Source organism: Scleropages formosus, chromosome 2 (assembly GCF_900964775.1).
Source record: "Scleropages formosus chromosome 2, fSclFor1.1, whole genome shotgun sequence".
Lineage (NCBI taxonomy): Eukaryota > Metazoa > Chordata > Actinopteri > Osteoglossiformes > Osteoglossidae > Scleropages > Scleropages formosus.
In genome coordinates this window covers 15,113,236-15,125,396 of record NC_041807.1, presented here as the reverse complement: position 1 = coordinate 15,125,396, position 12,161 = coordinate 15,113,236, and the positions used below count along the sequence as shown (strand labels likewise).

Genomic DNA, 12,161 nt, shown 5'->3' with positions numbered 1-12,161 from the left:
TTGCCTTTTTTTGGGCTATAAAGCAGACATGTAAAGTGAGCAACTTTTGGCACTCAATTCCAAGGCCTGAAAAACAAGTCGCATCCTTTCAGGCAAAAGGTACGAGTGACAAGGCTTTCTTAGGCCAGCCTGCTGATCCTGGCAAAAAAGATGTCACTAAAGATGTGTGTCAGAGAAAGTCTTTTTTTTGGTGCTTTGTGGATGTGGGGAGGGGTGCTGGCAATTCATTAGGCAGAAATGTGAAAAGCAGAGTGTGACCCCCCCCCCCCCCCCATGTGATGCACTCATTCAGCCTTATGGCATGACTGGTAATTGCTGGCTGCTTGTGTGGATGTGTGGAACAGGGAAGTTGGGCCCTTGACATTGTCTACCGGCCTCAGGCTGTCCTCTCTGTGCCTGCTTTAATTGAAAATTAATAGTCGGAGGGTTGCTATGGAAATTATGCTGTTTCTTGCAGATGGAAAGTGATACAGCACACCCCCACACTGCCTCCATTTTTGCCACCGTGAAGAGACATCAGTATTTGTCCTCATTGACCTTGGCTGTCCAAAGCCTGCAGTGAACAAGGTAGAGAAATTAGCATTCTGTGTCATAAACAGAAGACCGTGCTTCCCCTTAACTAAGGCCTGGCATGACTGCTGAAGCTAGTGTGCTGTGTAGACAATTTGTTATGTATGAAATTATGTTCTTTAACAAAGTCCCATAATGGTTTTTTGATTTTTAATATGCAACATGTGTGGTTAGGCACCAATCCAAAAGTCCTGGGATTCTTCACAGATGTTGCTGATGTTTATGGGCAGGTAAATTTTTAGGTGCCTCTTGTGGTCGGAACGAAACACGGGACTCAGTTTACGTTTGTGCCACACCATCCCATTGACACCAGCCATCGCGTCTGAAGTCCTGGGCCGGACTTGGGTGGACACACCATTGGAGCTGCTGTAATAACACTTGGGGTACAATTTGCTGGTCAAAGCCTGTCTGACCGTGCCAGCACAGAGCTGTGGATTCACCTGCTCTAGGCAGCCTGAGGCCACATACATTGCAGAAAACTTGGCAGAAGAGCTTTGCATTTGCATGACAGGTGAGCGCCAACGGGTCAGCGCAGCGGGCCTTGTTTGTGTGCGTCTCTTTGACCGTGAGAGCGTGCGTGCACCAGGAGCCTTTGAGTCCTGCATCTCCTCTTTGTAGCAGTTCTGCTGGCGACGCGTGTGCAAACAGAGGGAGGCCTCGGCCGGCCGTGCGCTCCATGTGCCGTGAGGAGCTGGTAGCAGATGGACTTTTTTTTTTTTTTTTTTTTAGTTGCATCTGCTGTGTTCATATTCTGGCTTTGTACTGCTCTCCCCGGGGAGAACCCAGACTTTCTTCCCCACTCACTGATTCCTGTTTTGTGAAGCCGCAAAGAAAAACATCTGTGGCAGGCAGAGGGAGGGAGAAGAAGGGGGAAATTAACAAAGGATTGACAAACACCATTAGGCGAGAGTGTTCCCGCTCGGTGCCACAGCGCGTGCCGCACTGTTGACGGAGCGCCAGGCACGGAACGAGCGCGCGGGATTCGCGCCTTTCCGGCGAAGGGCGGTGAACTGGTGGAGTCCAGCGTGGGAACGAGCGGAGTTTGTCAACCTCTCTTAAGACTAACGTTCCCCGGGAATTCAGTGAATTGAAAATGAGGATTTCTTCAATCTGATTCTGGATATGTGAACTGTTTGTCCGCTACTTTTTTTCCTTCCCTCACGCAAGGCGAAACTCCTCTTGAAGCCCCTGAGAGCGCGCGGCGCCCTGTTGCACGCCTGCCCTAATAAGGCAACTTTCAAGCGTATTTATCAGAGAGCCTAAAGGCGAAGGAGGGTTGGGCGGCCAGGAAGGAGAAACGGACTGTGACACAGAGCGCCGGCTCGGTACTCTCAGCACCAGCACCACCGACCCTGCCTGCGCGTCACACCGCTGAAGACGCGCGCGCTCCTCGCTAGTAGTCGGACGGCCGCCTAAACTTGATTGGCTCTAATTACCGAGGCAAAGCGCCTTCAGCTCGGCACTGCAGGTCGCGCGGAAACGGCTGTAAATAGTTCCTTGATAATGGCTCTGACAGTTTACCGGCTGCCCACTCCCCGCTCCCACACCCCCCCACCTTCTAATGCTCATTTCTTCTAGTGGCTTCCCCCTGTCTGTTTTGATACCACTTCTCTGCTGAAGGCTCTGAGAATACCTTCAAATGACTGTTGTGCCGGGGATTGGCTCTCTCCGCCAGGGTGTCAGAGGTAGGTCACTCTCTCTCTTTATTATTCCTCCGCGCCGTGGCGCCTTCCTCTCCCGCTCCAGAGTTGCGGAGGCTGGCGGCGGAAAAGGCTGCGCCGCGCTAACGGGCTTCGGCTCTGTGGACGGCGGCTCTTTCTTGACGGTGGCACGGCAACTAGACGGGCAGAAACGCGTCCCCGGGGAGGCGCGAGCCGAAGCTCCGCGCGTTTGCGTCGCGAGTGGCCGCTCACGCTGTGTGCTCCGCGAACGCGCCTGCCGGGGCTCTGGAGCGCGCGGAGAGAGCGTGCGGCACGCGAGGCTGGCCGCGTGAGCGCGTTGTTTCGACGCGCAGAGCCACGCGGAGACAAACACAGAGGCAGTGCGCCTGACCGAACGGACGCTCGAGCTCTTTTGCACGTCTTTTTGGAGAGAGCGGAGTAGCCCCGACGTCTTTCGAGCCATTAAAAGAGCGAATGAAATGATGCTGCGCTGTTTTTTGACAGGTAGGCGTGATCATGTGGTCAGCCCTGGAGTGGTTAAGGTTATTCTGCCTGGGCTCCTGCGCAGCAAACTTCCGTTTCCTGTACTTTCCTCCAGCGGGGCCACCGACAGCTCCTTGCCGGGTGGGCCTGCGGTACCGGTTCAGTGTAATCCTGTCTGCTGCTATTCTGTACATTTGGAGTACCTGGGTGTGCCAGATCAGTGTGTTAGGAGTCCACGTGCTAGTTAGAAATGCAAGGTGGTACATTGAGACACAGAGATGGGACAGACAGGTGCACCCCCTCCCTGCACCCCTGCCCTGCCCCAGCAGCACAAAGTGACAGAGGGAGAGGGAGAGAGCTGTCCTCTGGACAGTCTGACACTTGTCACCCACATGTATCCAGTGAACAGCAGCCATGTAAACAAACCGCTCTCCTGTTACTATGTGGATTGTGGTACAGCCAGCTAATCGGTCCAGTTCTTACCATAAGAAATGAGAACATTTGTGCTGCAGCGAGGTTTCCATATCCCAGTGGTGTGTTACTTTGGATTTTTACACATTTGTTTGTGTAAAACAAATCTGTTTGTGCTTGCAGTGTGTTAACTGTTAAAGCCAAGCACATTAGATTGCTTTTCTGTGCACTGCACACCATGTTTCTTTCATTAGTCCAGGAATAATAAAGAATTAATTGCACATGTGTTAAGTCTGCAGGAGTTGCTTGCATTGCCCCCCTATCAAGACTCCAGAAAAATCTTTACATTTCAGTAGGGATCATGTGTTGGTAAAAATTGGAGCTGAAGTGAAGGACTAATAATAATTACTGAGGGGTTGGGGGGGGAATAATTTGTTTACCTTATTATTCATGAGGGCATGTGATTTAACCATTGTGTGCAGCTTATTAACATTTCACAGGGATTTGTGCTGAGATGAGGGGTGTTTTCTCTCCATAATTTAATACTGCTGCATAATAAAATGTGTGATTGGGCCTAGTAGAGAATTGAGCCAGCCCTGTTCTTAAACTTTATCATTAACATTGTTCTCTGGAGTCCGTCGTGTAATAGGTTCTTCGGTGTAGTAAAATTAAAAGCTACTTATTTTACATGAGTTTGCTAATTCCCTTGGCTGTACTCTGTTTTGAGCACATCTCATGATTTCATCCCACTTAAAATTGTAGTAAAAATTTAGTTAAACTAAAGCATGTAATATTGTAGGCAGTTAACACTTCTGTAGCAGAAATTAGTATTTTTGTTAAAGTTGAAGGCATTACTATAATGTGCTGATTGCGAACTAAATTTAATGATGGTAAAACAGTGAGTGTAAAAGATGCAGTTAACATCTACGTGATTGAAATTACATGAATTATATATATAATATATAAAATAAGCTTTCGCATTTTCCCTTTTCTTTTAATAGTCAGCAAGTATTTCCTTCTATTTTCCATATTCTCTCTGTCATTACAAGTCTGTAAAAGTGTTCTTTCATTTTATGAAATTTTAATTAATACTCAAGCAAAAAAAACTTTTAGCACTGAACTACAGCTGACAGTTTCTGTTTCCCTCGAATTGTGCATTCATAGATGAAGGTGTTCCTGTAAATATTGTTTTTTCCTTTGTCCTCTACTTACTCATTCCATTGTCTGTGGCTGACATGTGGACTCAGTTTGCTGTGCAATAAGTAGGAAAGGAGACGAGCTGGTTCATTAAAATTGCTTTAAAAGAAAAAAAAAAATGTGAATTTCAATAGCAGAGAGGAGGAAAATGACACATTGTCCATGGGTGACTAAGCCAGCGTTAAAAGCTCACCCTTATCTGTTTTCTAGAAGGTTAGACTTGGGTAATTTTCCTCTGGAAAGATTATTTTTCCTCCGACCAATTTATCCTGTTACGTCCTAATTGGTTACATAAATCTTGCCTCGTGTGAATGAGGAATGCTTCTGTGTTGTCAAGTGTGATCTTCACCCTTATTTACCAATTCATTAAGATGTATTGATGCAAGACTGCGAGTAGGATTGGTGACATAAATCAGGCGTCTGGTATAATGACCCTAATCAGCTGGCAGTAACTGGAAACGTCACCATGAGCTATGTGTCCATGCCGTGCTGCCGTGGCCCCTGGCCGCAGTCCCAAACCCACTCACCTTCAGTGCACAGAATAGACCGCGAGTCCGACTGGCAGGCCCGCGGGAAGAGCCGGCTCTTTCTGCAGGCGACCCCTTTACAGCAGTGCCGTGAACCTTAAAAAAAAAAAAAAAAAAAAAAAAAAAAAACTGTCATTTTTAAGTATGAGAATGGATTTGTAGGGGAACCAGTAAGACAAGACAGTCATCCTCACTTGACCTCTCCTTCAGCATGCGGGTCAGTCCCCTATGATGAGGTGGACGGAATTAATTTGAGAAATTAAAAATAATGCGAACGGCTTGGAAGCCGGGCAGGGCCTGTGGCTGCGGCCATCCCGTTGTTGCGAGTCACACACACAAGGCAGAAGTCGGGCCAGATACACAGCGAGTTGAGGTAGAAGGAGGAAGCATCCCCTTCAACCCTTCCTGAACATTCATTTCCTGTTTTGTACTTTTTGAAAAATTCAAGCCATAGTTGTAATGTAATTTTCTGTTACCCATGGTATCTTAGGACTTAAAGTTTCAATGATCTGTTTTGGGAAACCACATAGGTAATGCCATTTTCAATTACAATATTTTCAATTTACAGCTATTGCCAGTTTAAAATAATACTGTTTGAACTACACTGTCCTGATGGGAAAGCCACAAATTGTATTTTTATTTTTCATCCTGATGTCTGTTTATTATTGCAAACGGTGCTTAAAGTTAGATACATTTTTTTTCTTCTTTTTTTTTGTCATACAAAATTCCAGATTTTATAGATGTAGATCAATGGCAGTAGGACATCACTTCTGAACACACACACACAAGAACTGTCTAACGGGTCTCCTTTTGTAACATACATGCTGCAGTATCCCCCCCCCTTTTTTTCCAAAGACACCTCTAAGGAAATTAAGCAATAAAACAAAAAAGTATGTGTGTTCGTAAAGACAAAATATGAAATCTGAAATAAAAAATTAAATATACTGTGCTTGTATTTTTTTCTGTGTGTCGAAGCTGGTACTATCGTTTTCAGCCTGTGTGACCAGGCGGCCTTGTCTTAGCCTTGTCTCTCATTTCTGTCGTTGTAATTTATTAGGCCGTCTGAAGCATTAAAGATTTGAGCGACTGTGCTATATTACGTTTTCATTTTGTATGCATTGTGACCCATGTCAATGATGAATTAATTTCACTGGAGCACAGAAGTTGTGATTGTTTCAGTGCAGCCCCCCATCCCCATCTCAGCTCAAAAATCTAAGCCAAATGAAGGGACAAGTAGACTGTAAAATGTAATTATAATTTTTAAAAAATATATGCAAAGTCCAGCAACCTGTGCAGTGATGTGGTGTTTTGTAGCAAAAAGAATTTGAGGATGACGGATGATACGGCTGCATTTCTTTATTGCTCTTTAGTATAGGTAGTAGAGTTTTAGTAATATCTGCAAAATAGATGCACTTGTAAGATACTGAATCAAGTTTGTTTTTACTATATTTACCATGGAGGGAGCATCGTTTCTGAGAGCTGTGTTTGTAATACAATGGGGTATCAGGTGTCGTAGTGGTTAGAGCTGTCACTTTGCATTTAGATGTCCCACATTTGAATCCCACCTCCTGCTGTAATACCCTTGATCAAGGTACTTACCCTGAATTGCAGTAGTAAAAACCATGCACCTGTATGAATGGTTAAATTGCTGTGGATGGGTTGCAACCGAAAGAATCAGCTGAATGAATGAATGTACAGTAAATGTACGAAGCAGTTTATTCAGTTCAGGGCATGAAACGTGCTGATTTTGCAGTCGCACACGTTTCAGTTGTGCCGTATGGGCTGTGCAGATGTCCGGATGCCAGTCACGCTACGTCACGCAGAGCTTGGGCTCTGTGCAGGGGGATGAGGGCACAGGAGCGGATGGCAAATCTGTGGGCCTTCACTCATCCAGTTTCCTCCTGCCTGCATGCTTTTTTTTTTTTTTTTTTTTAAGGCTGTGATTTTTGCTAGTGCTTCAGGAAAAAAAGGCTGCAGAACTTGAGAAGACAGGGTCATACTTTAATTTATGTGTTTTAGAGTCAGAGGCGCTCTACTCAAAGAGTACAGCTGCAGGATGCTGCCTGAGTTGCTGGGTGTGTTTTCTTAAACACGTCAAGCACATGTTGAGAAGTGCGTGTCTCGTTCCTGCAGGAACCTGACGGGTCAGCGTCTGTTACACCCTCAGGAGCAACACGTTCTGCGAATGAACATTGTCTTGCAAATATTGCAGTGCAGCTTTGTGAAGGAGAGCCGCCGTGGTGGGTTGGGGTCGCACCTCAGTATGTGGTGGGGCATGGGCTCCTCAGTCAGGGGAGAGGCGTTCTGCCTTTTTTTCTTCTAGCTGTCTTCTCATAAACCTTCTCATAAGACCTTGGAGGAATGCTGTTTGTGTGTGTGTTGGGGGACAGTATTTCGATTTATCGTTAGTGGCCTCATTTCCGACTAACAAGTTTGATTGTTAGGGATAACACATTTAATTTTAAGAGAATTATAATAATGAGTTTAGCTGATTATGCCACCTGCTAGTAAGCTCTTGCTCCACATATGGAGTCAGGCTCCTTTGAATGCTCATTTTTGGAACACTGCACTTGAAATCTGAAATGTCTTATGAACGCAATCAGACTCTCCTCCTCTGAATATTTTAAATGTATTGCATGTAAAATTGATATCTAATTCGAATGCTCGCTTGCTGCCCGATCGCGATGCTGACTTTGCGTTCGCCCTCGGAGGTTTGTCACCTGTTGTGACGTCCTGTTAGCGCTGCCCCGTCTCTGTTTGATGTTGCTTTTACCCCAGAATGTGTGTACCTGCACATCTGTCTGTGTACTTCCACATCTGGCTCAGCATTTATTTACCGTGAATGGAGCAGCTGTGGAGCCCTGTGTAGCGTTGCTCCTATTTGTTTTAACTCATGTCCTGTTTGATCTTGAAAGTGTTTGTCTGGAACGTGTCCCGGACGAAGAGTCGAAGGCCTGCAGGCGCACGCGGGCGGGAGGGCAGGTGGGTGACAGCGCTGTTTGGCTGACTTTCCGTTTGACACGCGTGGTTATTATGGGCCCCTGGCGGTCACGGTTCAGCATCTCCTCATTCCGCACTTGAAACGCGCCTCTCGTCCACCGCGTGTTACACGGTTGACATCCCTCTGTTGTGTTGCTGATGCTGAAAGAGCTGTAAAACGGGGTACCGTGACCTCAGACGGCAGCAGGAGCTCGAAAGAAATATCTGCAGTAAAACGCAACAGGACGAACGTGGAGAGTGATGGCATAAAAATGCAAGTGTTAATGGCGTGTATTACAGGTGCCATTGCATTTTTCCCCTTGGAACAGTGGCTGTGGGGTAAGAGCAAGTCTTTTATTGCTGGGATTTTGCATGGTCCCAGCTGGGCTTCCCACTGAAAGTACAGCACATTTATGCAGGGAAAATGATAAAACATTTATTGCTGCAGAGGAGGTCATATGCATAATTTATGCTGATTTTAGCATAATCATTAGTGATATATTTCATAGATTTTTATTTTGGCCTTTCAGGGTATTTTTTTGTGTGCGTGCCATTGTTAAAATTGAGGTTTTAATTTCCAACTGAGTGGACTGATTGCAGCTTGGGCTGTCGCTTAATTGCTACCTTGGAAGTATTTAATGCTTTGAATGTCACAAAATAAATTAATATCTTAGGTTTGATTAAAAAGGGAAAAAATAGCCAATATATGGCAGATGAACCTTTTTTTTTCTGTGAAAACCTCTGAGGCAGGTTTTATTTAGCCACAAAAAAGATAGAAGCTCATTATATCATTTATCACTGGGCGATACCATGTGATTTGTAGCTCCCTTACAAAATTTTAATTTTGCATGATTAGCTGTGCGTCATTAAACCACTCATTTTGCGTGAGACGCGCCGTAAATTGTGACAGAGTCAAGACATTGAATATTTTAAATGAGGCTGTATAGTTAGCCTGGATTAAGAGGTGTGTGTCTGTCTGCCTGTCTGTCTGCCTTGGCTGCACACACATATACTAACCCTGTGGGCCCAGTGACAAACGGCATGCTCTGTTGAATGTAATATTTTACCACATGCAGACTTTGCTTACACCCACATCTGTTTTTCTAGCTCTGCATGTTTGGCAGCTGCGTTTTCCCCAGTCGAAGCCACGATGGCTTAATTTGCAGAGAGCCACCGTCTCAGTAATGGGAGGCTAAAAGGTACAACAAGGGCGCTAATTGATGCCTCTTAATCACTTCTAGGTTTTTAGTCATGATGCAGGAATCCACGGCAGAGACAATAAGCAGCAGTTCAGTGAATCAGAGCCCAGTGAGTGTTGTGAGCAGCTGTTTTGGCACTGGCAGGAGAGATGGAAGATCAGGTGGTGGCACAGGTGGAGAAATAGGCACATGGAGTACAGTTGAGATGCTGCCTCTAGAGCAACAGCAGGTAAAGCCCCCCCCCCCCCCCCAAACTCCTTATATTACCACCTGAGAGGGATTGCACAGATTTTAGGTTAATAACCTTTTTTTAATTAAATTTTGTTAATTGATTGTGGGCCTGTCAGCATGGTAATGGTGCCTCCATTTCTGGGAGGTACTGTTTGCCTTCTTGTGTTAGTGCAGTGTTAGTCTGGGGCTGTGTGCGTGTGTGTCCGTGTCCGTACGTGTTCATGCGTGCTCTGATCCAACAGCTTTGTGCAGGAAGCTGTCATATTCCAGCATCCACCAGAGGGCCACATAATGTGAGGCGAGCCTCTTGTACAAATAAACAGGAGCCAAAACTTGTAGCAGGAAAGGCGCGAATGAACTGTTGCTTTCGACAAGCTCTAAATGTGCTCCTGCATACTGTACGATATTAATCTCTCTATATATATTTATGAAGTTAGCAACTTTATGCACACTTACATCTTGTTTATGTCATTGTGATTAATTTCCTGTTTTTGTTTCTCTACCTGTGCTTTGCATCTCTGCTCGGTAGCCTTATGCTCTGCTGAGCTTTTTGACTGCTTGGGTAGCCATGTGTCAGATCTCGCTATCCCTCTGCATCTTCTTTGGAAAGGACAAGTGCTGTTTGTATCCACACTCGGATACACATAAGGTATCCCATGTATTCACCAATGTATCACTTAAATACAGCAACTCTCTGGTGCAGTGGATAGCACTGGCAACTGAGGAATAAACAAGTGAATAGTTTTTGATTGTCTTCAGAGATGGCTGTACTGATTAACAACACACTACATGTCCTTGTTTCTAATTTAATTGATTCTTTTTTTATAAATACAGGTTTATTAAGTGAAAAGATGACTGCTTATATCTCAAGTTGCTATAGGTCTGTACAATGGTATTAATAAAGCTTAATGAACTCTAAGGGAGATGGTTTGATCGCTTATGTCGATTTCTCTCCTTTAGAGCGTGTGGTTCCCACCATTCCTTTTCTAGGTGGGCTAGCTAGCTTCCCCCGAGTTGATTAAGCCACGTTCTATTCAGGTCAGCATGATGAGAGCAGCGCCTTCTTCCACCATGTGTATTCCAGAGGTGCATGACGGGGTCCCCGCTACAGTTAATGAGTTCACATTGTTGTGCTGCGTTCTAGTATAGGTTTCTGATAAATCAGATCACTATTCACTTCTGTTTTTTTTTTTTTTTTTTTCTCTCCCCTCCCCCCTTCTCATTACTACCTGCTTCTCTGCTAGATATGGTGGTGAGGACAAGTCTCGTTTTGCAATGGAGTCTGTGAGTCACCGTGTGAATGTAAACACAAAAGGCAGTTAGTTTGGCATCACTTCTCAAAACAAATTTGGAATGAGTAATCTGACAGCAAAGTTGATAGGACTGTTTTCTGGCTTTATCACAGGAAGCACCAGACAGTGCACAACTGATAGGAGCCCTGGGCCTCTGCAAAAACTTACTGAGGGGTAGGAACCTGCAAGTGGTACCTGAGATAAGATAACTACACGAAGCACTGAGGAGTAGGTGCTGGGAAGGACGTAGTTTGTTGTAGGTACCTGTGGCATGTAGAGAAGAATATGCCCTTGCCAAATGCTTGGGGAATCATCCTGCAAGGTAACACCCTAGAAAGCAGATCCTTGCTGAATGCACTGGGCTGTAGGCAGCTACAGGTAACAAGGGTGAGTATGCATCTGGACAGACACACTAGCAAATGGGTACCTAATACACCAGGGTGTAGATACCCACAGCATGCCTTGAGGTACCTGCTGGTAGCACTGGAGTGAATGTACCTGCAGGAGAAGGTGCTCAATGCAGATACTGAGAATCTCTATGGCAGAATTCTTTGAGAGCACATTATCTTTTTTTACTATGGTACATGTGATCTATAGAGATCCTGTACATATTACCCTTAGCTTCTGGTAAAAATTAAATCACCTACATAACAAAAATTAGTATTTGCAAAGTAAATCCCTCCCACTGACTGGTGTTCATTACCGCCGCCTGTTTGTGTGACAAACGTATTTGTAGCACGGAGGATGTTCTGAGTAGCCTCGTGGTTAACTTCAGAACCAACAATATCCACTGAATGTAGCAAGTGTTAAAATACCAGCCAACAGGCCAAGATTCAGACCGTATCAACCGTGTTTTTTGGGAAGGAGCGTGCTGACACATCCACACTGTCCTTCTGCAATATGCAAGACGATAAACTGAGTTCTGACTGTGTTGTTTCCAGCAAGTCACAAACACTCAAGTGGTTACCTAATGGACAGCAGGTACAGTCTGGAAGCTCATTTTTTTTTCTTTCTTCAACATTGCAACAATTTTAAAATGCTCTGCCTTCTCCAACAAAGGGCAGGACATTCTGTTAAGTGAAATACAGGTTTCCTTCAGTTTAGGAAGGAAAATTAAAAATGAAAGGTCTGAAATACATTAGTAGATGTTTTATGTCTTCTTCATTTGACTTGAGTAATTTTTCCTGTTGGGTGTCTGCGGTGGCCATAGGTTCTTTGTCATGTACATTTTACAGATATCATTTTTCGTCTTGAGGCGGCCATCCCCGAGGCTGAGTGTTTGGGATCTGCTTTGTGATGTTATCAGATATAGAGGATATGAATGACGGCGTGGAGAGCGTGCAGTCCGCTTTCCACACAGAAACAGATGGTATTTCTCTTTCATCTTCTAGGACACTCTCGCCACGCTGTGTCCGTCTGCGTGGAGATACCTTATGGGCCGCGTGTTGAATTTACAGTGTACTCTTTGGACAACTCCATCTCACTACCAGCTGTCAAGAAATATGTGTGTGTGAGAGAAGGGGGATGGTGATTGTAAAATGGTCACAAAGGCAAGGGGCGTGAAATGTGGGAGATTTTTTTTTTTTTTTTTTTGGGGGGGCTCTTACCCTG

The 12,161-nt window shown here is 45.0% G+C and overlaps 1 protein-coding gene across 1 annotated transcript in view; it reads left to right on the top strand.

Moving 5' to 3' along the window:
* Positions 1-9,826: 9,826 nt before the first annotated feature.
* LOC108931397 (forkhead box protein P2-like) overlaps positions 9,827-12,161 on the top strand; it is a 50,189-nt gene continuing 47,854 nt past the window's right edge. The window contains exon 1 of the mRNA XM_029259624.1: positions 9,827-9,907. Within this exon, the coding sequence (XP_029115457.1) occupies positions 9,827-9,907 (81 nt within the window). The remainder of the gene's footprint in view (positions 9,908-12,161) is intronic.